The 27,786-nt window shown below is 51.0% G+C and overlaps 4 protein-coding genes across 4 annotated transcripts; 3 read left to right on the forward strand and 1 right to left on the reverse strand.

Moving 5' to 3' along the window:
- Positions 1–745: 745 nt before the first annotated feature.
- lah (involucrin repeat protein) lies at positions 746–14,587 on the forward strand (the record flags this gene model as incomplete). Its single annotated transcript, XM_022534195.1, has 8 exons — positions 746–2,579; positions 2,641–2,727; positions 3,061–3,216; positions 3,339–3,385; positions 3,436–11,506; positions 11,561–11,965; positions 12,488–12,990; positions 13,058–14,587. 8 exons carry the CDS (start codon positions 746–748, stop codon positions 14,585–14,587), a joined length of 12,633 nt encoding a protein of 4,210 aa, XP_022388690.1.
- Positions 14,588–15,708: 1,121 nt separating this feature from the next.
- On the forward strand, positions 15,709–18,555 carry ABOM_007067 (corA family metal ion transporter; the record flags this gene model as incomplete). The annotated part of the gene is made up of 4 exons (XM_022534196.1): positions 15,709–16,109; positions 16,178–18,157; positions 18,208–18,410; positions 18,485–18,555. The coding sequence occupies 4 exons, from the start codon at positions 15,709–15,711 to the stop codon at positions 18,553–18,555; spliced, it is 2,655 nt and encodes an 884-aa protein (XP_022388691.1).
- A 1,899-nt stretch (positions 18,556–20,454) lies between these two features.
- On the forward strand, positions 20,455–23,160 carry ABOM_007068 (putative phospholipid metabolism enzyme regulator; the record flags this gene model as incomplete). Its single annotated transcript, XM_022534197.1, has 1 exon — positions 20,455–23,160. One exon carries the CDS (start codon positions 20,455–20,457, stop codon positions 23,158–23,160), a length of 2,706 nt encoding a protein of 901 aa, XP_022388692.1.
- A 951-nt stretch (positions 23,161–24,111) lies between these two features.
- On the reverse strand, positions 24,112–26,810 carry ABOM_007069 (DUF3824 domain-containing protein; the record flags this gene model as incomplete). The annotated part of the gene is made up of 3 exons (XM_022534198.1): positions 24,112–24,536; positions 24,594–24,936; positions 25,023–26,810. 3 exons carry the CDS (start codon positions 26,808–26,810, stop codon positions 24,112–24,114), a joined length of 2,556 nt encoding a protein of 851 aa, XP_022388693.1.
- Between the last annotated feature and the right edge of the window lie 976 nt (positions 26,811–27,786).

A 27,786-nucleotide genomic window follows, 5' to 3' on the forward strand; every position in this document is an offset into this window, starting at 1 on the left:
TCCGTCGTCTGCCACTACTGACGATGCTTGGGAGGACGTGGACTCAGGGGATCAATCGTCATCCAGTGTTAGTTCAGCACTTGCCTTCGGAGGCAGTGGACTTTATGGTAGTAATGCCTCACCGTCTTCTGATTCCGGTACATCATTGTGGGGTTGGAGATGGGGCAACAAGAAAGGCAAAAAGCAGAAGAGAACAAGGTCCAACGTATCGGATAGTCGTTTCCCTTTTAATGCTGCTGTAGCAGCGGGAGCATTGGGAACGGCCGCATTAGCCCATGACTATAACAAGCGAGGGAGACGTACCAGTGAGGACGCCGGAAGCAGTGCTGGGAATCTTCAACACGTGGCCCCAGTGCCCACTAGTGATCCTTCGCGCTTTGACGCTATCAACGTATCGCCTTTTCCTTCACAGCCGGCATTGATTCGCCCAGGACCCATCCCTCTTCAACAACCCCAACCGGTGACACCAGTCTCTCAGGCTGTCTATACTACGCAAGGAGAGACTATCCATGCCTACACTACACCATCTCGTCCTCCCCCGTTTGCCAATACATTTGCACACTATGACTATCATGCCCAAGGTTCACGAGTTGGCCTTTGGGAGCATGAAACCCCCGTTTACCATGATTCCGTCGATATGCCATCAAAAGTTACCCGCCCCCCTCGACGAAGTGACTCATCGCCTGTGTTTCATACGGAGTCTTTGGAGGGTGCATCGGTGTCTAGTGTGAAGCGTCGTTCTACCATGAAAGACCAGGGTTCCGTACAGTTTGACCTTACTAAAGAGCAAGTAGAGAAGGAGCGACGAGCAGACCATCTTGAGCGTATAAAGCGTGATTGTGGGCCCCAAGGAGTTCAACTCATTGACAGGGAGAGTGAGATTGCGGCGCAGGAGGATAAAAACAGTTCAAGACGCTCTTATGAGGGGTACCAGGATTCTGATCATGGCTCCCAGGAACAATACAGACGAGAGCCTCGAGGGGAGAGCGGCCCAGCATCAACGATTGAGCTAGCAACAGTAGGCGCGATCGGAGGTATAACTGCAGCCAGTGTGCTTTCCGGTCAAGGCTCCAACGGTGGCTCCTCCGAATCCAGCCAGAGGCGTCATTACGAACGCTCAGAGAAGCGGCGCGCAGAAAGACGCCGCGTGCCAGGTTCTGAGATATCGTCCGGCCTTCCCATGCCTGACCGTGCCTACAATGATGTTGACCAGCGCCCGAACCCGAACCCTGAACAAGAACATATCAAGACTTCAGTATTCAGTGACATTCCTCGCAAGAAGCCAGTCCATCATGATTATGCACAATTCTTCGCACCCGAAGAGTTGCGGTATAGCCCTGATACATACATGCGTCGCGAACCCGCTTCAATACCAACTATCATAGAAGTGGAACCTGCAAGTCAAAAAAGTAAGCCAGCGGAGGAGCCCCGCCCAGAATATCGTGGTCTACCATGGCCAGTTCCAGAGCTCAAGGTGGTTGAGCCCACGCCTCCTCAAAGTCAGAATGGCTCCGTAAGAGATATTGCCTCTCCGATTCCATCGCCACCAGAGGCCCCTGAAGATGAGAGGATATCAAGGCGATCAACAACAGGCTCCCGCATATCTTGGGGTAAGGATGAGACACGCGAATATGAAGTCCCATCTACATCCTCTGAACTTGACTCCGCCGATCACGAAATTATGGCAGACCGTGGACAGGAAAAGCAGACTGGTAGTGAACCCACCCAAGAAATTCCCGCCATTCAAACCGATCTGTCCAAAGGCGACACAAGTGAGTATGATACTGATATTGAAGTCGCGGCAACAGCCGCTGCAGTTGCTGCAGCCGCAGGTTTTGGTCCCTCCGTTGTGTCGGACATCAGGGAAAACCTCGCCTCTCCGTCAGGAGCTCGTGGCTATGTTGGTGAGGAGGTAACACCCGATGATGGAGAGAAGCAGCCAATCTTAGGAAAATTCGTCGAAAACGGACCAGCTTACTCTGAGCCAGCGTCGATGAGGGACGGTGTTAGAACGTTTTATGATGATCAACCTCCATCATCAATTGCACAAGAAGTGATTCAGCAGCTCACTGGAGAGCAAGCACCTGAGGTAGGTGAACTTCCCAGGAGGGCTGTGGAGGAACCGAATGAGAGCGGGCAAATGTTGGTCTTTCGAGACAAGCGTTCTGGACCCGAGTCGCCTGCAGAGGAAGTTTTACACATGCCTGGTGGATTCGAGCTAGAGGAGTCATCCAGCCAGCGGGAGCCGCGTGGAGATACACAAGAGTCAGCTCAGGATGATTCAAGCTCAATTACCTCAGCTGCTATACCTAGACATAGTGAGGCACCGACTGAGGAAGTTAGTTACTGCAAAGACAGTCGCGAATCCGACATCCCTAGTAGAGCTAGTCCACCTGCCGTTGAAGAGGGTTCTACTATCGAGAAGAAGAAGCGAAAGAAAAGATATTCCACGCGGGATAGCGATGCTTTCGATGACACCGTCTCAGTGACATCTTCCTCAGCCAGAGTTGAGGAGACTGGTGATCGCAGCAGAACTACGGATGAGCAGGCAAAAGAAAAGAGGACAGGTGGTCTATTCAGTAATATATTCGGTTCTAAAGTCTCTGAGCCGGTAGCAAGCCGACAGCTATCATCCGATAGCTATCCATCTCGCGAGGTCCAATCCGAAGTTGGGCCACGTTCTGGGGAGTCTCGACGACAACGAAGGGAGGAAAAGCGGCGACAAAGGTACGGAGAACTAGCGGACTTGGGTAAAACAACAGAACGTGAGAAGGTATGGTTCTAGTTGTTTTTGTTGTTCGTAAACTGTGATTTACCCAGTTTATTCCTATATTCGATCTTAAGCAAAGTGTATAACACATGTACTAAACATTTTCTTTTCCTTTTCTTTGTACGCAGGACCGGACAATATCGCAAGACGGAGACGTTCAGCCGTCTTTTTTAGCTGGAAGCCCCGAAATGCCTTACCAGGTAGGCGATGATGACCATGAAGGTGCTTCGGGGCGTTTGACCTCGATGGATGCAGACCTCACAGAGTTGGGACTAGATGTTTTCGAACAGCGGCCAAGAAGTCGTTCGACATCCCCACACGAAGAGGTCCAGGGTCAGCAGTCACGGCGGTCGTCCGGAGTTCGACCGACAGAGTCTCCTACCGCCGTCCCTTTGCACTTTCGTCGACCCCCACCAACATCACCACGAGCCCATCGGTCGCCTTCAGTCAGTTCAATCGTAGCACCATCTCCGGACTCTCCAACAGGGCGTTCTCGGCGTCCAGCTTCCGGTGAATTTATATCCTCACGAGAGATGCGACCTCTGTGGCTTGTCGAGCACCACGGTAGCAAAACGGAAGCTCAACCTGAGGAACCGTTACCTTCCCTACCGTCAAGTAAGACATCATCTGCAAATGCATCCGCTGAGAATCTCGTATCTCTGCAGGATGAGAAGAACTGGGAAAAGATAGATTTGAGCCCCAGTATTCATAGAGACCAGCGGCATGTTGACGTTGATATGCCTTCTGATTCTCAACACGGAGTGCTTGGTTCCCAAGAAGTAACACCTACTGCCGCAAGCTTTGGACAAATAAATGCCTATCAGCCACCTCGGAAGGATAAGCCCAAGTACGAGTTCCATTCGCCCTCTGAGCTTCTCCAGGATCCGTGCACTTATGCAGAGCTGCCTCCTTCTCCAACAATGGGGCTTCTTCCTTCTGCCGAGGGCTCTGCAGTCGGCGTAAAAGACGATGGCAGGCTGGAGCGCAACCTGGACAGCCTTCCATCTCTACCTGTGTCCCGACCCTCTACTCCTGAAAGTGAACAACTTCGTGCTTCAGACGCTGCTGAAGAAAATCTGACTAGAGAGCTGACAGCTCCCGACTTTGCAACGCCAAGGACCGGGAACGATACTCCATCCGCAGATGTCGACACGCCTATTATGAAGGTACTCGATATTGATCTACGGGATCTTCAGCCATCTGACGAGAAAGCCCCCACAAAAGCCACCCGGGGTAATATTGAGTCAGGCGATGCTCTAATGTCTCATGAACCAACTTCCCAGGGTCTGCCAGATGAGGCTATTCCTGTGCGTCCAGCTGTCCAAGTCCCAACGATCGAGACAGTAGAAAAAGTTAGAGAGGATCTAGAACAGGCAGCTACCACCCCTGTCGACATTGTCAACGTGGCAATTGCAGACTCTGTGCTACCTGCTGAAGAGGAACGCGCATTGTCTGCCGAACCGCTACAATCTCAAATTACTGACGAGGCAAAGCCGGGAATCAGTGCTACAGTATATGAGAAAGCGCAACCACAAGAGGCACCCCCTGGAGTGCAATCCGAGCCACAAAAGCCTGCAACAGAGGATAACGAGTCATTGGGAAATGCTGAGGCTAAAACTGAGTCTAATTCTAACCTCACTTCTGCCAAGATTCTTTCTGTTGAAGGCGAAGAAGCAGAGATTGCTGATGGAGCAACAGTCACAGGATCAGCCAAGCCAATAACGGGGAGTATAGACAAGGCTGCCAACGAAGCAGTCCAAGCACCCATTGCTGAAGAACTAACAGTTGATGCTACTTCTCCAAGTTCATCGAAGAAGAAGAAGAAAGCTAAAAAGAAAAAAACCAAGAGTGTGGATCTACATGATCAGGAGCCACAAGATACTGCAGCCATAGCTCGTGCAGCCCCTTCATCCCCTGAAGATGTTGAGAAAAAGGATGGGGCAATGGCTGAAGGAGAAACCCCGAGTGAACAGATTTCTCCACCAGAAAGCATCGAGAAATCCACAGGAGCTGATGTAGAGTCCGCCACAGACCTCTTAAAGCCAGACGAGGCAGCAAATGTACAAGTATCTGTGGATATGCCTGTTTCTGAGCCTGAGCCTGTTGTGAATATTACCAGAACTGAAGACGCACTTGCAGCTGAAAACGAGGTTATTGCGAGTGACCTCAAAGCTGGGGAAGAAGCGGGTATGCAGGCAATTGAGGGACGCCCGCTCTCGGAGTGGGAACCTACTGTCCAATCTGAAAACCCACAAAGCATCGTTGACCTAGCGGCCCCCGTGAATCTATCTAAGCAGGAGCCTCCTTTGGAGATACTGCTGTCAGAAGATGCTCCCCTAGCTGCAGACACTTCAATAACTGAACAGAAACCCAACCCAGAGGCCTTGGAGACAGACGCGGTTCAGGAAACGCAGGCACCCGAGGTTGCGACGGCTCCTGTGCAAGGGTTATCCAAAGTTGAAGATGCTCTCACCATTCCAGACGTTCTTGTACCCGAGCAGGTGATACCTAAGGCGGAAGGGGATGCTCACCGGGAAAGCTTTGAATCGGATAAAATGCAGGATTTCGATGCGAAACAAGGGTCTACCGAGAGAGAAGCAGCTGCGAATACAGATACCCCTACCAACAGTTTGGAGAGTGACAAGGAGAGCAAGAGATCTGATGTAAATGAGAGCGTCAAAGAGCTTGGTGGCGTGGAGTTTGTGATGGCTAGCAAGACGGAACCAGAGGCTAGTGTGCAGGCAGGTGAAAAGCCTTCAAAATCTGTCATTGGTGATTACCAGCCTGTGGAAGAAGACTTGGTGCCTTCAAAGGAAGAAACTATCTCCACCTCTGAACATCCCATGCAAGGTATAATGGAGGGAGCTGAAAGCCTGGAGTTCAGCGGACAGGATGTTGTACTGCCTGAAAAGTCCTTTGAGCACGCAGAGGAGCTTGATGAACAAAGTAAAGAATACCGCCAGTCAGTACCACAAGACTCAACAGAACACAGTGCCTCCGCTCAAGACGACGCTCCTCGGGTTGTTTCTGAACCTAGCACTGTAGTGCTAGAGCCGCCTACGGAAGCTACTTCTCTGAGTGTCCTTGGAGGTCACAAAAGTCCTGCGGCAGATTTGCAGGAGGGGCTAATCCCCGAAGCGAGTACCGTTGACCCTGCTCCGGTCGAATCTGAATCCGGACCATCACAACTCGAAAGTGGGCAAACTACCACGACAGAAGAGGCCAAAGCATCAATGGAACCGGGCTCCGGAAAGATATCGTCAGAACAAGACCAGATGCAGGGCAATGCTGCGCCTGTTCAACCAACATCTTCTCCCGAGTCGGCGGCTGAAGTTGCTGAGGCTGGTACAAAATGTCAAGATACCGACGTTACCGACGCGCAAACTGAAACTTCCTTGTCGCGACGAAGCAGCAAGAAGAACAAAAAGAAAAGCAAGCGCGATGGTATTACGGTGCCGCCTGAGGATAAAGGGACAAATGATGTTCCACCTAATGTGCCTTCTAGTGAAGGAGCCACGCCACAAGTGGAAGACGACCCTGCTGTGCCCCCCAAAGAAGAACCGGAAGCAAGGCAGTCCGAGGAAACCCCGGGCAACGAACACGAGGGCGCTATGGACGTTTCGCCTGAAAGGACACCAGGCGCCACTGCAGATACACGAATTGAGTCCCAAGATGCTGATATCGCGGAGATGGCGCAGAAAGCCGGGTTAGAGGAAGCTTCAGAAGGACAGTCAACGAAGAAGGGCAAAAAGAAAAAGAAAAATCGCAAATCCATATCTTCCGATTCTCAAGCTGTGGCCGATGCGGAGACCCAACCTCCACTCTCCGCTGAGGGGCTTCCTGCCGAAACCCCACTGGCGGAAATAAGCGGGGTGGTTCATCCTACGGAAGACAAACAAATACCACAGGAAGCTACGGCGACTAACGATATGACGGAGACGACTGAAGCCGTGGACGCTAATGCTGCAGCAGAAAATGAGCCCAGTGTACCTGTGGAGTACCCCGCTGAGCCTAATGACGGTACGCCACATATGTTTGAGCGTGTCCCAGACGATCCTGTACCTGATCTCGAACCTGAAGCAGGGGAATCTACACCGACAGGCAAGAAGAGCAAGAAAAACAAGAAAAAGAAACAAAGCTTGCAGTCCGCATCCGACGCTCACGAAGCAGCTGCTGAACCCACACCTAGCACAGATGTCGCAAGTCTAAAAATAGACATTCCTCTTGCTGCTGAAAAGCCCCAAACCACAGAAGGCCAAGAACTAGTTTTGGAGGAGACAATGGAAAGCGAACAACCCTTCAACGTAACCGAATTAGCGGAAGGCGCCGCTTCGTCAGAAACAGCACCCGAGATAACTGCTGCTCAAAAGAAGAAGGCCAAGAAAGAAAAAAAGAAGCAGCGCCGATCCGCTTTGTTGGATGAATCACCAGCTTTTGACCCCGCTATTGACCTAAACCCAGGGAATGCTTCTTCGGAACATGGTCCAGATTCTGTTGGAGAATCTGCCCCTGTCAAAGAACCTGAGGCATATGATGCTTCAACCGAGGGACCAACGCTTATCGATGAGCTAGCGAGCGAACAACCTAGGGTTGAAACGGTCACAGATACAGGGCCCAACATGGCGTTGGATGAAGGCTTGGACGAGCAATCCCAAGAACCTGCGCAGCAAGAGCCCACAGAAGCGCCCACAGACATTGCTGGTATTCTAGCAACGGAAGTAGAAAATGTAGAACTCGGCCAAACACATCATACATATCATACACCATCCGACTTGGAAGGTGCCCCTGCGAACGAAGAGCAATTAAGAACTGATGTTGATGGAAGGCACACGGTTGAAATAATGGGAGTTGAACAAGAGCCCACAAATGAAAAACAAGTTGAGGTAGAGGATGCCACGCTCAATGCTGCACCAAAAGTGAATGCAGACACGGCCCTTGAGCAACCTCAGGAAGAAACGCTAAATGAGAAAGCTGCTCCAGACCAGGCTCGAGATGCTGGAGTCCCCTTGGTTGATGTTATTCCACAAGACGCAGTTGAAGGGGAGCCTGAGATTCCTACTCCTAAGAAGTCTAAGAAGGATAAAAAGAAAAAGAAGAAACAACAGTCAATTTCTTTGGAGGAAGATCAGCCTGCGGCCGCTCTGGAAGAGACTGCGCAAGAGCCTTCTGATGCACGTCCGGACTCGCTTGAAATCTCCGGGAAACCGCATCTTTCTCTCCCCGGGGATGGTGCGGAAGAGCCACAGCGCGCCTTCTCAGAGGAGCCTACGCAACAGTCTGGAGCAAGTGAGCATGAGTGCACTGAGTCTCCGGAACAGGCTGACCTCACAAGACCTGTAGAGTCTGAATCTATGGCGGATACCCAGGAATCAGTCTCTAAGAAGAAGGCCAGGAAAGATAAGAAAAAGCGCAAGTCTGTTTCTTTTGCACACAATGAACAGGAGGCTCCCACGAAGTCATCTGAAACCACAGAAGCAACAGAAGCGAGTCACCATATTAAAGAGGCTAGCCAACCTCCAGAGCAGGCAAATGAGCAAATGGCAGAAGCCAGCTCCCTCGTTCAAACAAGTCAGGGAAATGCTGATAGTACTGCTGCCGATGAGGTACAGCCCGGAGAAACAACTGCAGACCTACACAAGGACGTTCCTGCAGTCGCAAATGGCGAGAATGGTTCAGAGTCCAACAAGGGGGCCATAGCAAACGAAGAACAAGTTACTCAGCCCTACAAGGATTCTGTTGCCGAATCACAAGCCAGCACATTGAATCCTGATCCCACGCCTTCAGTGGCGAGAGAGCTAGAAAACGAACCTACAGTTCCTGAGCCTGAAGGACATACCAATGATGACGCCCTAGCGATTGAATCCCCTGAGCAACAAGACGTACAGCAGGGTACAGGTATTCTGACCGCCCTAGAGACTACAGAGAAACACGAAGTCGAGTCCACTCCGGAAGCGTCTGTACCCGAAACACCCTCTACCTCCGTGCAGGATTCTACTGTGGTAGTCCAGGAGGTTGAACAAGAGAGCGTCCCTTCCAAGTCAAAGAAGGACAAGAAGAAGAAGAAACGCAAGACCCAAGAATCCATTGAGAACGAGGCACCTGCTGTGTCTGAGCCAAGCATCGAAGGGGCATCCGTTGAAACTGAAGAGGATAACCGTACTGCAGCTCCAGGAGTTATCGAAGAGTCAATCGAGCCGAATAATGCTGCCAAGCCATCCGAAATCTCCAGTCAAGATGTGCCGCCGTTGACGCCGGAGAGTATTGCTGAACGCACGCGAGCTGAGACCGAAGAAGTAGCTGATAGTACTGTTCACGAGGTGAAGGAGTCGGAAAGAACCGAACAGCAGGCGAGGGAACATCTGGAAGATCCTCAGAATGATGGTGCACCGGCTATGTCGGCGAAAGAAAGAAAAAAAGCGAAAAAGAAGGAAAAAAAGCGCCAGTCAAAAATCCTAGATGGTAGTGTTGCTGCCTCAGTTGTACTGGACGAAAAGACCCAAGGTCCCTTGATAAATGCAAGCACCACTTCAACTGAAGATATCACGCTTGATGCAGCCGAAACACAGGCCTCCGCTGAATTGAAACCCTCAGGCCCTTCGGTTGATACGGCAACCCCACCTGCTGAAGATGACGGTAAAGAAAATCAGTCCCACGGCACCGAGTCCCACGGCGAGAACGATAAGAATCTGTTTTGGACTGATCACATGGTATCTTCGCAGGTAGATCAACAGCAAGCCACTCCCCTCGACTCTCCCACCCAAACCGTGCCTGAGAATACCATACCCGAAAAAGTAGCTGTCTCCAGCGAACCAGTCTCATTGTCTGAGGAAATTGAGGTAGGAACAGAAGATCATGCGTCAAAGACCGAGCAGGAGGCAACTAGCGTGGTAGATAGGGTTTCCCTCGAGCGCCTGCCTGCTGAAGGCTTTGCAGCGGAAGCAGACGAAAGTGGCAAGGCGCTTACGCCAAAGGCGGACGAGTTAATGAGCCAGCAAGATACGATCCCAGCCCAGACAGATGAGATGCTTGAAGAAAAAGGTCAAGAAGCAGCGCCTGAAGCACGTCTGGTTACTGCTGAAGTAACAGGCACTTCCATGGATGATCTGCAAGCAACAAATGAAGAGGCAGTTCCTCTCTCTCCTGCCGAGGCTGGGGTTCCCGAAGACCTGCAAGAGACAAACAACGGCTCAACTTTTGACGTGGAGAAACTTGAAGCGACAGCGCCTTGGGAGAATTTATGTCAGGCGCGGGAACCAGAAGATCCTGTATTAGAAGATACCTTTTCTGGGTCTAATCGACTCTCTACGACATCACCTGAACGTGCCACGCGCGAAGCCAAATATTCGGAATTGCAAGCAAGCAGCGCTGGACCAGCCCTTGAAAGTGACGCAAAGGAATATGAAACTGCGAGCCACAGAGAAACGAGATTGGACGGAGTTGATCTCGTTTTAAACCCACTGACAGTTGAGTCACAATGTAGTAGTGCAGAGGTGACTAACACGTCAGAGTCTGCTAATGGGGCTTCAAGTGAGATACAGACAGAGCTCGGAGACTTGTTGCCAATTACCTCTGGCGAGGAGAACAGGGAGAACAAGGAAACACCCGCTGGGTCAGATGCGGCAAGAGAGACACCAGCTGGCACAGAGGCAACCGCTGAACTTTCGGAAGCCAACAAAAAGGCAATAGTGGATCCTGTGGAATCCTTAGGTCCAGGACATCAACCATCAGCTGAGAAGGAGCAACTGCAAGCCAGTATTGAACCTACACCTGAGCAGTGGAGCCACGAAGAACTGAAGTATGTCGCTAGAACAGAGGGGGAAATCGTGACACAGCCTTTAAACCGCAAAGCGTCGAAAAAACAGAAAAAGAAAGCGAAAAAGCAAGCCAAGGAAGCGTCAATAGAAATCGCTGGTCCTTCACTTGCAGAGTCTAAAAGAGTGATAGATGCAGAAAGCGTCCTTGAGCCAACAGTCGGCTCCACGGAAATGGCTGGCGCCGCTGAATCCCGTTTGGCGCCCGAAGAAAAGCCCATGCAGAGCCAAGGAGTGCAAGGCCCACAGAGCGAGTCAGACGTATCGAAGCCGACATTTGAGGCTGTATCCACAACGGAAGAAAGAAGTCCGCCCATAGCTAGGATGTTTCCCAATCAGACTCAAGCCACGCATAAGTTACAGGAGGGAGAGGGCAAAGACGCAGATGGCGAGCCAAAGTTGAGCAGCCAGACTTCCGAGGGAGGCAATTTTGAGACAGCCGAAGAGCGAACTCAACAGGAAATTGCAGTTCCCGGATCCGTATCAAAGGAGGAGGAAGGGAAATTCAAGCAAGAGGCTGAGTTGCAGGTTCCTGAGCAAACAGAGCAAGCATCAGGGGAAAATACCAAGACTGCTGGTGGGGCCCTGCTTTTACACGAAGCAAATCCTGAGAATTCAGAGCTTCCAATGGCTGAAGCAACCAGGGCAGAGATTTTCCCTTCCAGAACATTATCTCGGGACAACAAGCAGCAGAACGAAGAGAACCTGAGCGTAGGGGCCAAGGAGCCAGAAGAAAGTGAAAGTGTCAGTGGAGAGGCAAACGTGAAACATTCCCAAGACCGCTATCATTCAGAGACATTGGTAACGGAACAGTCTGCAAAGGATGATGAATGGCCTTTGATAGATTGGGAGAAGGAAAGAGTCGATGCTTCAGAACAGACTCCCCAATCTTCACCTGAAGCTTGCGCGGCCCCATTTGAGCCAGGTATTGCCGATTTCGATGAGTTTGCTATTCCAGAAGGGCTAACCAGATAACCAGACGAGTCGGCTGAAGCCATAAAGGCGAAGGCAATTATGGGGCCGCAAGGACAGGATTCTGAGGCGAAACTTGCGACGCCAGAAGCAACCGTCGAACCAGCTGAGTATGTTGCTGACCAATTTGCTCCGTCAACGGGGGAGCCCGGTACGGAGCCAGTCTCAGAAGCGACCCGAGAGCATGCCCTAGACGATGCAGAAAGCTCTATCCCGGGAAAGCAGATGATGGGAGAACCTGGCTCAGTTTCCCAGAAGCAAAGCAAAATTGCCAGTATATTTCCTAACTTGGAACGAGGGGCATTTCGGCGACCTATCACCACCAAGTCGTCGGAGTCAGTAAAAGATGGGGCTGAGGATGAGACCAATGAACAAGCGCAGGTCTCGGAAGCGCCCATCGCTACCACTGACGGTAAGAACAGCGACCACATTGCGAATCCTCTTGTGACTTCAGAGCGGTCAACTACTGCTATGCTAGAGGACCTACCAGGAGAGGCTATAATTCGTGATATCCACATGCCGGTTGTATCTCATTCAGTTCAAGCAAGCTACAAGGACTCCAAGGATGTTCGATATACAAAAGCTGAAACAGCTGAGACGCATTCTCTTGCGCGGGAGATTCCATTACACGCGCCAACTCCAATCCACAAACAACCGTCTACACTAATCAGCGCCTCATCGGATACTATGTGTATAGACCGGCAAGCAAGTCCCGAGTCTCTCTATAAACTTGGCCGCAGTCCGTCCATCCAGAGATCGCGCGACCCCTCCCCACGGCCAAAGCCATCGGAAGAAGATGCATCAACTGAACAACCAAACAGCACACCGCCATCTTCAGCCTCTGGGGTAGACAGAGGCGCAATCTCCCCTTCCCGAACTCCATTGCAACCTATTGCAGAACACGAACCAGTTGATCGGACAACAACCCCCATAGGAGCCATGAACCAGGGCCAGGGAACGCCCCGCCTGGAGATGAAGCCAGAACATGTGCTTCCGCGGCCCGAGACACCGGTCAGGAAATTTACAGACAATGCTCTGGCGCGCCAGGCATGGCCTACACTTGACAGAGATGGAGATGGAGAGTTTCACATCAGGAAGAATGGTGCAGCGAGATCTATTGACTGCGAATGGACTGCGGAAGCCATCCAAACACCTGAACGAGGCATCCTGAGACCGAGCAGTATGGGTAGCATTAAAAGCGTGCGCAGCGCACACTCGCAACGGTCACTCCGACGAACGGATCGCAGCGCGGGCGGCGATTTGCGGGCGGCGAGCCAAGCACAAACAGGCGCCCGCCAATCATCGTGCAGCCCCCAGCCACCACCTGTCGAGCCCCCTCTTTCGGACCTCAATATTGAGCACATAGCTTCCTCCTCTTCCTACGACCCCGTCACCGATAAGGGCAAACGGCCCATGCGAGCCATGACTGATGTTTACGTAAGTATTCTTGGTTCCCATAGTTTTACTCATTGTGGTTTTAAGTCACTCACGTTTATTTACTTAGGAGAGCTGGGGGGAAATACCGAACTCGCCTCGGTCGCCTAGCCGACCGCCTAGCATCCGGCACCGTCGAAGCATGCAACACTTACAAGAGCTTGAGACTCGACTCGACCGACTCGTTTCGGAGAATCGCTTGCTTGTTGCTGCGCGGGAAGCTGCTGAAGACAAGCTGCGCAATGCAAGTGTTGCTCGTCGCAAGAGTGACCATGCTCTCAACGAGCGAGCTGCAGACTTGCGAGACAGGGAAGCTGAAGTGGAACAACTTAAGAATTCAGTAGAATGGCTTCAGAAAGAAGTGTCCCGGTTGACTGAAGAAAACGAACGGCTGACTGTCACGAACTCCACCATTACCGTCGCCCATGCTGCCGAGATCCAAACTATTCGGGTGTCATCAAACCGTGAGCTAGACGATTTGCGCCTACAGAATCAGCAGCTGTCGAACGAAATGCAAGATAGAGTGCGTCAGGAGATTGATGCGGCACTGGCTCAGAAGAATATGGAGCTGCGCAGGTTGCGAGAGGATTTAGAGGGCGCCCGGGACAAAGTGAAGGAACTACAACAGCAGATCGCCGCATCCATGCACGATACCGTGTTAGTTTTCAGAGATGAGGACTACTTTGATGCAGCGTGCCAAAAGCTGTGTGGCCATGTTCAACAGTGGGTGCTACGCTTCTCCAAGCACTCTGACCTACGCCGCTGTCGCAAGCTCGACGATATTCAGGACGAGAAGATTGCCGACCGGTTTGAAAATGCCATACTCGATGGATCCGATGCCGATATCTATCTCTCCGACCGGGTTCGTCGACGCGATATATTTATGTCGGTGGTGATGACAATGGTGTGGGAATTCATTTTCACTCGCTACCTGTTCGGCATGGACCGTGAACAACGACAAAAGCTCAAGTCTCTTGAAAAACAGCTAGGTGAGGTAGGCCCGCGCGGTGCAGTTCATCGTTGGAGGGCTACTACCCTAAGCCTTCTCTCAAAGCGGCCTGCTTTCTCCCGGCAGCGTCAGAACGATACAGAAGCGGTGGCCTTGGAGATCTTTGAGACGCTGTCCCGTCTTCTCCCACCGCCGAGCAATGTAGAGTCCCAGCTTCTAGAGTCTCTGCGCAAGGTACTGCGGGTTGCCGTCAACCTATCTATCGAAATGCGCACGCAGCTGGCGGAATACATCATGCTCCCCCCACTACAACCTGAGTACGATACCAATGGTGACCTTGCACGGCAAGTTTATTTCAATGCGTCCCTTATGAACGAGCGCAGCGGCGAAACTACTTCAAATGAGGAACTGGAATCCCAACAAGCCGTGGTACGGGTTGTCCTGTTCCCTTTGGTAGTGAAGAAGGGCAATGATGCAGGTGAAGGCGAAGATGAAGTAGTTGTTTGCCCGGCGCAAGTACTCGTTGCACGTTCTCCTAAAGATAAGAAGGTTACCAGAATGCTCAGTGGTGACCGAATGTCCTTCGATGGCACCAGATCCATTCACAGTATCGCTCCGTCGTCGACCATGGACATGAGCAATGTGATTTGAGGCGTCACACTCGATCATATCTCGCCATGAGTTCACTTCAACTGTTGCTGATGGACAAAAATCATTGAGAAAACAATAGAATGGTTATATTTTCTTTTGGGGTGACAAAAGGCATAGTACTTGGGCGTCAAGGTCAAAGATGAATGGTTGGATAATGGGTCAATACGGTTTGGAAACACGAACAGGTAATGATAATTGCGATGGGAGTGGGATCGGACTTTTTTTTTATTTTTTTTTTATCTTTATCTTTGTCTCTTTTCTTTTCTTTTCTTCTCTTCTCTTCTCTTTTTTGCCGTCCAATTTACCCCGTTTTTCTTGCTTAACCACTGTTACTTTTATGACGATCATGACGATGCCAACATCTCCGTCTACTTTTTAGAGCTTATGATGTCACGGCCTGTTTATTTTCCTCTTCTTGATATAATGACTGCTTTCTATGTATATGAGAGACGAGTTTGATTTTGTTCATTATCTAATGACACTCGTCTGAGTGCATGCTTATCTTCTGTATTTATGTACTTCTATGAATATTTTTTGTTCATTTTGATAACCATGCGCTGTCGATTAATTAGGTTTCATAGGGCCCGTAGGGTAGAAAAGCGGAGTGCTGACTTCATACATCATACATTCCGAAAGTTAAAGCTCAGAAAAAAGAAACAATCGTGGGGCCTGAGGCTGACCCAGACCAAGCCAAACTTCCAAAAACTGGGCTGTGTCTTGACCTCCTTTCCCACGCACTCTCTCTCTCACACTCTCCATTTGACACCGTCTTTTCTCCTGCAGCTCAGGCAACTCTTTTCTTCCAACGAGTGTCTCTTTGATGGAGTCCTCCCTTGCTCTTGTCCAATTCCCCATGTCCCACCGCAACTTGCCACAGGTTCCATTTTCGCCAATCATTGCTCCTTGCCCCGTGTTTCGGTGAATTGGCATCGACAATGCTGGATTCTGTTACACTGGGCCTATCACAACTGCATAAACGTTGAACTGGCATTTGTTTTAATCCGGTACTTTATTACCCAATTCGGTGTTGGATTGTGCTCTACAAGGGAGATAAGCATACTCGGCTTTCTTCGGTCTGCCAATCATCGTGGATACCTCGCGCGCTGCACCCTCCCATCAGCATGGCTGACGCTCCATCTGCTGCGTATCAAACGGGCTCCAATCACGGTTTGTCTTCTTCACAAGATGGCCGCTCCGTCAACTCACGTCCAGACACTCGCCGCTCCACTACCTATGATCCCTTAGCTTCCGAAACGACGCAAGACCCTCAGGTTGATAGCAAATCGACCACGGGAAAGCGCGCGAAACGAAAGAAAAAGCATAGGAAACGTCATAATCGTCGACAATCTTTTATCAGTGCCGAAGATCCTCATGTCACAGCTCCTACTACCCCGAGGCCCGAAGTGGAACACATGGCTATAATGGCGGATCAGACCAAGTCTCGAGGCGCGCTTCCGTTCTACAAGCTGGGGAGAGACTTAAGTAGCACTAGTCTGGAAAGTGAAGCTTTACTGGACCATAGGTATGTGTTGTCTTTGATGCTATTGTCTATGTTAGCTCTATCACTGACCCATGTCCGGAACTGCCCAGGAATCAGCCCATGATGCGGCCGCGCAGAGACAGCCGACTTGCTCAATCTTTTCGACCCGGTTCCTTGTCCACTACAGTCCGTACCGGTGATTTGGGCTCTCGTACTCAGCCGTCTGGTACAAGAACTTTTCCTGCAGATGATGACAGCGATGGCCCTAACCCTGTGGATGATCGGACACCGTTGATGCGCCCGTCATCCGCTCATAGGCCCAATATCTCTAGGTATGGAACCGATTCGAAGTCGACTCCATTCAGTTTTCGCCGACGTCCGTCAGTCCAAACGGACTCGTCCCGATGCTCACCTCGTCGCATCCCGAGCCCCGGGTTTCCCGAACAGGATCGCGATTATGATATCAACAATCCGCCATCGATGCCAACTTCACCAAAGCTTGGGGCGGACATGGGCTATGATGATGCCGTTGTGACGGGGGCTGATTTTGACTTCTCTTTGGCCAAGTCTATCGACAATCGGATGGAATCGATGCCCCGATCACACGACATGGTAATCGATGTTGAAAGCGGTACCAACCGAATCCGAAGCTCTCCTCCATCTTCCGTGTCGCCGCGACATCGTCCTCCGCAAGAAGGTCTCCTTCGACGCCGGACTTTGCCCGTCGAAGAAGATGTTTGCTTTCCAACCGAGGAAGTATCTGAACTGGCCGATGAGGACGCTGCGAGGGCACCGCGTGAAACCGAGCGTCGGAGACGGCGGCGCAGAGAATGGCCTGACCTATCAGTTTTGGAGGAATGGAGCCGAGAGGAAAAAGAGGACCGCACAGGTGACTTTCGAGCAAAGAAGATTAGCGAACCTATGCTTATCGAAGGTCGTCTGCGCCCACAGTATCAGCTTTGGCGACGAGAGGAAGAGGAGGCACCTTATCGATTCACATACTTCAATGAGGAATTCCAGAGTACGATACACGCCCAGACAATATCCGAGCTGGTACAACCGGGAAGCAGCTTCCGCGAGCTTTTTATCCCCAACCCTCCAGAATTGGAGATTTCTTCAGACGAAGAGACGGATTCCGATCATGACCCCGAAGAAGAGGCCTTTGACAATAAACATAACAACAACCACGACTATGATGGAAACCGGGCTTCGCCATTCATTAACAGTCACCATGATACTGTGATCGGCCCTAAGCAACAACCTCGTATGTCTATCATCAGCGAAGCTGTTTCTGAAGCACGCACATCAGCAAACGCCTCCCCGTCTCGTCGGCCGCAGCAACAAACGAAGCCAAAAAAGTATGGGCCCCGGCCAACCTTCTGGCTTGACGTTCTTTGCCCTACGGATGCAGAGATGCGAGTGATCGCCAAAGCCTTCGGGGTCCACGCGCTTACAGCAGAGGACATCATGATGCAAGAGGCACGGGAGAAGGTTGAACTATTTCGGAATTATTATTTCGTCAATTATCGAACTTTCGATCAAGACCCAAACAGTGAGAACTACCTGCAACCAGTGAATATGTACGTGGTTGTGTTTCGGGAAGGAGTCTTGTCCTTCCACTTTTCTCAGACACCTCACCCGGCGAATGTGCGCCGGCGAATCCGTCAACTAATGGATTACTTGATCCTAAGCTCTGATTGGATATCGTATGCCATAATAGATGATATCACTGACGTCTTCGGCCCGCTGATCCAGTCTATCGAAGATGAGGTCGACGAGATTGATGGCATGATCATGAAAATGCACTCCCCTGAGCCGGTAATGGGCCAAAGCAGCAAGCTCGAGGACGATGGAGTTGAAGCCTCGACTACACTAGCTCCCGGTGAGGTGCTTCGAAGGGTAGGGGTTTGTCGGAAGAAAGTGATGGGCATGTATCGACTGCTAAGCAACAAGGCAGACGTTGTCAAAGGCTTTGCCAAACGTTGCAACGAGCAGTGGGAAGTGGCACCGAAGTCGGAGATTGGCCTATACTTGGGAGACATCCAGGATCACATCATGACAATGACGAGTAGCTTGACCTACTACGAAACGTATGTTAGGATCCCTCCTCGTAGAATTTTTTAACTGACCGACCATCAAGGCTTCTGTCCCGAGCACATTCCAACTATCTCGCACAGATCAACATTCTCATGAATGAGCGCCAGGAACAGACTGCGGACGTATTAGGCAAGTTGACCGTGATGGGCACAATCGTTCTTCCACTTAACATTATCTGTGGCATGTGGGGGATGAACGTCAAGGTGCCGGGTCAGGAAGTGGATAGCTTGACGTGGTTTTGGTCGAGTAGGTTTCCCTTGCTTTCACACAGCTTCCCATAGATCTGATGATGGACTGGCTAACATCCTGTCTTTGATTAGTTACGGCTGGTTTGATCATGTTCGCCTTTGCGTCATTTCTCATTGCCAAACGGGTGTATAAGATTGTGTAGCCCGCAATGCAATAACGTATTGCACCCTGGATATCAGTTTACGATGTGTCTAGTAATCCAGTCTACATTTACAGCAAAGGGGGCTTTGGTTTTGCAATAATTGCCCCCTGTATTGATTCTATATGCGGTCATGTGCTACTGGCTAGATCTGTTTCGGCTGGTATAGAGCTATGGAACTTGGGGCTATTCTCTTTTCCCTTTTTCCTTTCCAAAAGAAAGGGGGGGCATAAATAATCAAATACATAAAATGAAATTCAAGAAAATAAAAATAGAAAGAGAAATCTATCTTTCCTCCCCCTCGCCCTTGTTTGATGAATTTGGCCATGATTGGTTTGCCCTGCAAGTTCAAAGGCTGTGGGGGGTTTGTTTATGTCTGTACTACTAGTAGTATGTAACATCGCCTTTTCTTTTCGGTTTTTTTTTTTTTTTTTTTTTTTTTTTTTACATCTTCGCTAGCACGGAAACAAGATGGCTTGTAGAGTCTTTTGATTTGTCCTTTCCCTTCGTTTGTGTTCCATTTCTCATGAGGTCATGATGACTGGGGGTAATTTGAGTAATTTTAGGACGGATACACAGCATCCTGCCGTCTTTTCTGGTAATTTTCGCGGGTGAATAACCTTTTTAGCTTTTTGGGCGTTCCGGGCCAGGTTCTTCTTCATCATTACCGCATCGATCTCCTCATCCTTCTCATCCTCACTCTCTTTTTTCCCTTTCCCTCTTCCTCTCCACCCACGGTCACTTCCTTTCTCTACTACTACTACTACTACCTTACCCATTCTTGCTGTATACAATCCCACACAATCTTTGTGACCGTTTCCCCCCTTTCGCTCCTCCTTATCATTCGCGGGTGTTCCTCCGCCCCGTTCCCACCGCTAACCCATCCTTGTGGGTGCCTTCCTGCCTGTGCGCCCCAGATCGTGTCCTCGGCCTTCCCACACTAAACCTTTCGTTCCTTGACGTGGGCCCCTGTCATTGGCCTCGGTTTCCCCCTCCCCTGAGTGGGTGGTCGATAGTCTAGTCTCCTACTATTCTTTCCTTCCATTACCGTCCTCCTGCACCCGGTTTAGTCAACCACCTAAACCTCTCTGGTTGCATTCGCTTCGGCCCTGCGGGAGCCACTGGTTTGAATCCGTGATTCCTTGCGTCTGACAGTTTGTTCGTACCTATTGGAACCGCTGTCGCCATTCCTGAGTGCTCCGTGAGCCCGAATCGATTATTGCCGATACCAACGAGACTCAGATCTCGTCCGCGGCCCAGGGCCAGTTCAGCGGCCTTTTGACGTTGGTTTCGATCAACGGTAATTCCCGTTGGCTAAACGGCTCGGAGCTTATGTTCTAGACGTTCCATCTCACCGTCTTCTGATCAAGTTATGTCCACGCTTGCGCCCGCAACTTTGACTTCGGTCTGCCTGGGTTATTATTTGATTTCTTGAACATTGCGAATCGTTCACCCTACTTGTCGCCTACAGACAGTTCACGAATCTTGCTTTCCCCGTGGTATTCTCCCCGTCAGCATGTGGCCGTCGTCTATTCGTCCAACTTTCTCGTCCGTGTAACGTGTTTTTGTGTGCAACTGAAGATCATCATTGTGTCGAATCCGTCGACCTCTTAGATCTACCCTTTTCGATTCAAGAATCTCCTGACCTTTCTTAATTTTTTTTTCTCTTTTTAATTTCTCTTTATTTATTTTTTTTCTTCTTATTTTCCCCTTTTCTATTACCTACGGTGGTGTCATTCTCGGAACTTGTCACCCTTTCCCATAGCTCCCCCGGTTTTTCTTTTTCTTTTTTTTGTTCCTTTTTTTCTTTTTTGCTCTCTTTCTAGACCCGCCGCTTCGGTTTCCTCTCGGATCTCCTGACTTTTCAAAGTCTTGTCATCACAATTTGACTCGACATTGATCATGGCAGCGGAATCCGAGAGGTTGCCTTACCGCAATGGTACCTCTAGTGGATCCAGGAGGGCCAAAAAAGATGAGGCTGCGAGGTCTACGTCTCGGCGATCTACTAGTGAAGGTGACATGATAGAAGTGCCACGTTCAACGTTTAACTCCCAGATCCAGGCCTCCCTCACATCTCAGATGCCTAAACTCACCCCTGCAGTTCCTGGGCTGTCAGCCCCAGCTTCTTCAACGAATTCGGCTATATCCTCCCGTGAATCCTCCCCTGTTCGCTCCACCCGCCGCCCGCGCAACTCCGCCTCAACCTCTCGCGTTTCTTCTCGATCACATAAAGCCAGTGCAGGTCGCAGCCCGAGTAGATCGAGTTTTGGTCAAAGGTCGGGCTCGGACACACTTCCATCCACAACTACCGTGCAACGGGCACTGCCCCAAACTAGCAAACCTCTCATCATCAATCCGCCATCCAATGTCGAACGGTCGACCGATGCTACGAGTCCGGAGAAACCCAACATGCCGTTATGGGCCACATCCCGTCGGGTGGAACAAGAACCGACCCTCCCGAATATGTCCAGCAAACGATCATTACTGGTCGACGACTCTAAGTCCGACCGCAGCGCGCCTCGCTCCGTGAACAGGAGCATCAACGGGCCCGGCTCTGCCCTCGAGACGGTACAGGAAATGGCCAGTGACCAATCAACGCCATCGACAGAGACTATATTAAACCAGTCGGCTCTCGAACAGTCGCGGTTGCAGAAGATCGATGAGGATAGCACGCCAAAGGCGTCTAGGCAAAATGCCGAGAGCGGCAGTGATAGCGGAGGGAATAAGAGCCCGGAACTTCGAGAAGACAGTCGCCGTCGTGGTTCGGGAGCCAAGGGACCCGATAACCTGATCCCAAAACGGTCTTCTACATCGCTTGGGGGTGCTCGCGGTAAGCCGACGGATGGGTCAGTTAGGAACATGATCGTCGAGACAGAGACGGTCAGTTCCATCCCGCAGGTCTCCCTGGGCGTGGTGACAGGTGACCGGAGCAATTTGGGTCGTGTAGATCCGGGCACTCTTCGAATGAAGCCCAGCACTGAAACTATTCGCCCGAAGAAGGAAAAGAAAAGGACGCGCAAGCCGACAGCCTTACCTAGTGGAGCTGCATCTTCCAAGGCGGACATTTTCGAAGCTAAAGTGGCTAGCGCTGTAGATGAAGCCGACGTATCTGATTCTGACGAAACGTTTGTTTACGAGTCGAATCCACCGGATCCATATCCAGTGAGACAGAATCGGTATCATTCACGTACGCCTAGCGCGACATCTATGGCCAGCCAGGTTGACCAATTGGGTGCTCGTGGGCGTCCTGGGATGCGAGACGGGAATCATAGTGTTACAGGCAAGCGCAGCATGAAGTTCACCAATAACACGTACGCCGGCAGTGTCGATGGTGATGCAGGTGAAGACAGTGCTCGGAGTCACTCAAGGGTCGACAGTGGCGGAACTCATACGCCCCGCCACCATCATACTGGGCGATATGGGCGCAACAATGCGTACCATTCGTTGTTCGATAGCGATTCCCCGTTTCCCCAGTCCCAGGCGTATCCAAAATCTCCTCGACACTTCATCGGGGGATTTCGGCAGCCTCGGCATCCCGTCACTCGTGGAGGCCCAAACTATCGCACGATCAATAGTACCAGAAAGGCAGGCGAGATATATGGGTACGATTTCGATGCCGAAGGTGCAGATGACGAACGGACTCCCCTAGTAGGCTCTCCACGTGCAACTCGAAGTCGTCACGGCAATCGACGGCCCGGCAGTGCCAGTTTGCGTCAGATAGAGTACATGCAGCAGCGACAGCGTGGCTTTTTTTCACGGTACGGCACCTGCGTCGTCATAAGCCTTTTACTTCTGGTTATTATTGGAGGAGCTGCGTCCTTTATCGTTGGCATTACCAAGTCGCTTGTGGAGGTCCAGATCCTTGCTATCCAGAATGTGCTCGCGTCAGAACAAGAGATCATGTTGGACCTCAGTGTACGTGCCACAAACCCCAACCTCTTTCCCGTCGCAATTGACGACATGGATATGAACATCTTTGCGAAGAGTCGATTTGTTGGGACGGACAAATTATGGCGGGATCAAGGATCTGACTGGAGTGACTTCCCCCGTGTTGGAGATAGCAAGAAACGAGCCCATTTAGCTAGCCTAGCACGTTGTGCCGGAAGCAGTGGTTGCTTGCTAAATGAAACAGGCTTATCAAAGCGTATGGAGCACAAAAATGGTGGTGTGGACAAAGGCACCGATCCTATCCCGACTGACCCAGCGGGTGACCCCCAGACAATGTTGTTAGGCCGTGTTTTCCGTTTTGATTCACCCCTAACCTTTGAGGCGTCGCCATGGAACTATATATCATCCACCTCTAAGGGCCAGATCCGTCTCGCCCGGCCAGGTAATAAGACGGAGGAAGGCGGTACAGAGCGGTGGGAACGGGTATTGCAACACCCCTTTGAGCTGATAGTCCGCGGTGTTGTGAAGTACCAGTTACCGCTGAGCTCCCGGTTCCTTTCAGCATCTGTCAGCTCCAGTGTTCAAGTGGTGCCCGATAAAGCTGACAATGGCACTGGAGATGACAACAACAAGCCTGACCCTGGAGACAGCGACACTGTCACCATATCTAAGACAAAGTTATTTCGTCGCAGTCTACGAGCTGCGTTAAACTGCCACTAAACGCTCAACCGCCGATCTAGTAAGAGAAGCCCTTGTGACCACCCGATGAGTGATCACAGCTCGAATGCCGTTGATCCCAACACTCAGGGTTACACCATCTTGTTGCCGCCTTTGCTCTTGCTCTTTTTTGTATATTCTTTTGCCATGTTTAGAGCCTATGCTTCTGCGCCCAACCGTCCCTGTTGCCAAGGCGTGCGAATCTCTTTGTTTCAACATGAGAAAACCCTCCTTAATCTGGAGTTACTTCATTTTACGAGGAGGGGCTGTCAACGGAGTCTCATAATACCCACATGATTGTGGTTCGTTTGACATAATGACTTTTTCCTTTGTCGACTTACGGCTCCCTTTTTATTATACCTTTGCTACAATTCCCCAACGATGCGTCACGATGATCTGATATATTAACACGAAACAAACAGCAAAGCATGGAATGGCACGTTGAAAAAAGACTTTGATTATGTATGCATCAGCCCGGCGCGTTTCTGTCCATAGTTCTGGGGTTTTGTTTTGGGTTGTTCTGGGTGTTGCTCAATTAGACTTTTTGATTTGGGAATAGGGACAGGCGACCTATTCTGTTAGCCCCCAGAGTCATGTCACAGCTGGATTGAATCCATGCTTCCAATGTGTGTATGTATGTCTGTACATAATATATTATATCAGCGCACGTAATGTGCTACTTTTGTACTTCTTAAGTGGTTTGGAGTTCAGGTGGGGATCCATATTAGCATAAGTCTTGAGCATTGGTTTACATATCATAAGTACTATTTAGTCGAGAAGAACATCTTATATCAAAGCAAAATCGTTAAATCCGTGATAAATATCATCACATCATATCGTCGCAAATTCTTCATGTAATATATCAAGAACTTTCATGAATCGTAAGGTCATCACGTCAGGCCAAAGCCCAAAAAGCCACATAATCCCAAAAATCCAAAACAATAAAACAAGCAGCTAGACAAAAACTTTATTAAATCCCCTTAGCAGATTGTCGAGCCCGCCGGCGAACATATCTCCTTCGCGCTGTGGCAGAAGTCGGCCTTGTGAGTCGAAACGATCAGGTAGGTCAATTGTCGAGTCCGAGTCTGATCCCATCTCTTTTCCTGAAGTACTTGATCCCGGTTTCTTTTTAGTTGTCATGTGCTGAGTCTCTGATTCCGTTCTAGAAGAATGGTGCTGACGGTGCCCGTGGCGACGAACCCAGCTCGACGAACCAATCGTCGAATCGCTATCGTCAGTTTCATAACCCGGGTCCATTTGTTGGCCATCTTCTGAACTGAGATCAAAAGCAACTGACTTAGACTGAGGAGACTGACTCGCAGCGCGTGATCTTCGCTTCTTCACAAGGGGTGTCGTCGACGGAGACTGGATATTTAAACCTAAAGTTTTGGGGTTAGAATTCCTCCTGATGCATTGGCGTTCGTCCCTGAACCCACCATCATTCATATGAGCTTGGGAAGTGGGAGGGGAAGAGTTCCATGCAGCACTCACATTCTCATCTGCTCCGGGGGCGAGACACGAATGACTCGGGTCCTGGAGGGGGAGGATAGCCATATGACTGCGAAGGTGGAACCGCGCCAGGTGGAGGAGGATAGTCAGCCGGGTTGTACGGGGCTGTGCTCCCAGCTGGTCGAGGAGCGGACCCTGGAGGCGGTGGGAAGTAATTGGTATTAGGGTAGTATTGATGCTCAACCGGCTGTGGAGGCAGAGCAGGTTGATGATATGGTTCAGGGCTGTACGGTTCGCCATACGAGTCCTGGCGTGTATCCGCATCAAATCCTGATCCAGGTATATTAGTACGACCACATTGTGACCCTCTCAATCTGCTACGGCCACTCACTTGGCCTTTCCCTCTCTTGCTCCACCTTCTTGCGCTCTCTCCGCTGCGAATACTTATGAGCCGCATAACCGACGCCAGTTGCGGCCAAAGCAGCCTCAGCTAAGTCACGAGACCGGCTACGATGCTTATCTTGTCCCCTTCGCCGTCTTCTGCGATCGCTGCTGTCAGACCCAGACGGACTACCACTGTGTCGTCCACCACGACTCCGGCTGCGGCTGCGGCTGCGGCTAATGCTGCGACCACGGTGTCGGGACGAGCCAAATCCCGTGCCGCTCACAGCCGGGTCAGAAGCATCAGAGTAATAAGTCTGTTGACTAGTAGGCTGCCCGTAGTAATCCGCCGCGGGAATCCTTCCATGGACCGGGTCCTGGCCATACTCGATCAAACCAGCCGAGTCCCGTGTCGGGTCAGGGTAGATTTCGGATGGCGCCCTGCTTCGAGATCTCGATCGTTCCCTGCGGCGCGAGGCTTCGCCCTCTTCTTTCTTCTCCTTGTGCTTTTCGTAAAGCCCTGTGGCGGCAGCGGTGCCCAAGCCAGCCGCTATGACAGGAAGAGCTTTCCTGAGCCTGCTATGAGATCGCGACTCACGCTTACGAGAGCGGGAGCGACTGCGTGCCTTCTCCACGAGACCAGCCACTGCAGCACCCGCCAAGCCAGCGCCCGCCATATGCTTTCTGCGCTGCGACTCGCTGCGCTTTTCGCCATCGGTAGTCCTTCCAGACCTGACAGAAGATGACCGGTGGTGTCGTGACCTACTTCGATGGCGAGAACGGCTTCGTCGCTCATCTTTAGATTTGCTCCGAGCAAGGGCCACGGCGCCAGCAATAGCGGCAGCACCGAGGCCAAGTTCTGCCAAAGTTTTCACCCGGGAATGCGAATGAGAGCGGCTGCGGCTGCGACTGCGACGGGAGTGGCTGTAACTGTGATGGTGATGGTGGTGATGAGAGCGTGAGCTTCGATCATCGTCAAATGAGTGCGAACGATGTCGGCTCTTGCTACGATAGTAATCTCTGGCTCGGGATGCCGCATTCACTGCTACAGCACCCAGGGCACCAGCACCTATATCCCGTCCGAAACGACCCACCCCACTCGAGACTTCTTCCCCTTCCTTTTTCCGACGACTGCGGAGTAACTCTGCAGCACCAATTCCGACCAAAGCACCCTCGGCAAGATGACGTCGATGATGTGGGTGGTCATCATACTCACGGGTCTCTTTGCGGATGTAGACCATGCTGTCATCGCTGCTATAGTCACGGTCATCCCGGTCATCCCGACGGCGGGTAGTCTGGGACACTGAGTCGCTAGGGCTAAGTTCACGGTGAAAGCGACGGTCGTTGTCATATTCGCGAACACGGCGATGATAATAGTACCCGGGTTCTCGGTCCACCTCTGAGCGATGGACAACCTCATAGTCGGATTCCCGCGGGTTGACGTAGACAGGACCTCGAGCTTCAACCATAAGTACTGGTTGTCTCTCAAGAATGACAACGGGGGTAGGATAATAGCGATGGAGATGTTCAGGTTCTTTGTACTCACGTTCGTAATAATCCCGCTCGGAACGGTAGTCATAGCTGCGGGAATCGTAGTCAACATCGCGCTCGTAACGTTGAAGCATGACGGGTTCCTCCCGGTCTGTAGACCGCCGGATCACCAGCTCTCGGTCACCAGTAAAGGGGTCTTCGCGTCGGTAGAGAACGTCTCGCTCTCGCTCTCGCTCTTCTTCGGGGGAGACGACGTAACGTTTGATCGTAACTGGAGAACGAGGTTCATCCCAGTCGCGTTCTCGTTCACGCTCTCTGTATATGTATGACATGAGGATAGTTGAAGACAGATAAGAAGAAAGGATAAGAAAGGACTGCCTCGTGATGGATGAAACGGAAGGTAGAATCACGAATTCCGTTGTTGGAATGTGAAGCCGGATGAGGGGCTGCAAAAGTGGGGAGGGTACGGAGGAGGCTGGAACCGTGGATGAAGAGAGGGAACGGTAAAAAGGGATTACTTCGTTAGGCGTTGACGGACGGGAAGGATGACAAAATGCCGATCGAAGCAGCAGAAGATTCGACACAGTTCAGGAGCCCTTGAGTGGAGGGGGAATCCGGGATTAGCGACCAAGAGGGGCAAATCAGATCCCGCACGCGCCCGCCAGACTACTGATCACTAGCAAGATGCAGGGGCTTGGATAACTGGCAGAAACAGAGGGATGATTATTTTTAGGATCTGCAACACGTCATACGATCAACAACAGTGGCATATAGGCAGGATCTTGATAAACATATGATAAACATCGACGACGATGGATGGAGAGGGTGGGCAGGGAAAGTGAGGGTATCGAAAGAAGGGACGAGAAGGACAAAGAACAACTGGGGAAGGGGAGATTACCCACGTGGAACAACTATCTCGTGATGAACAAGTCGAGTCACGAGTGTATGATTGATCGATACGGATATCCGATTCAACAACAACGCAGTATATCCATATCAATCAAACTACGACGAATGTTCACGTCCATGGTAAACCTGTCAGTTTGGGGAAATGTGGATCATCTTCCGAGGAAAAAAACCACGGTACAGGTAATATCTATCCATCTTATACTTGCGTACTCATTATCTTATTTTACACCGGCCCGAGTCGTTGTTCGACATAATGATGACCTCATCGTTGATATGACCCAAACTGAGGCTGAGCGCCCCGAGTTGCCCGACTCGGCTGTACATACTGAAGCCCCGAATCCCGACTGGTATTTAGTACTGCGCAGTAGAAGTAGTGAGGCTCTGTCTTCCACCATTTTC

The sequence above is a fragment of the Aspergillus bombycis genome (assembly GCF_001792695.1).
Source record: "Aspergillus bombycis strain NRRL26010 chromosome Unknown contig00048, whole genome shotgun sequence".
In the NCBI taxonomy this organism is placed as follows: domain Eukaryota; kingdom Fungi; phylum Ascomycota; class Eurotiomycetes; order Eurotiales; family Aspergillaceae; genus Aspergillus; species Aspergillus bombycis.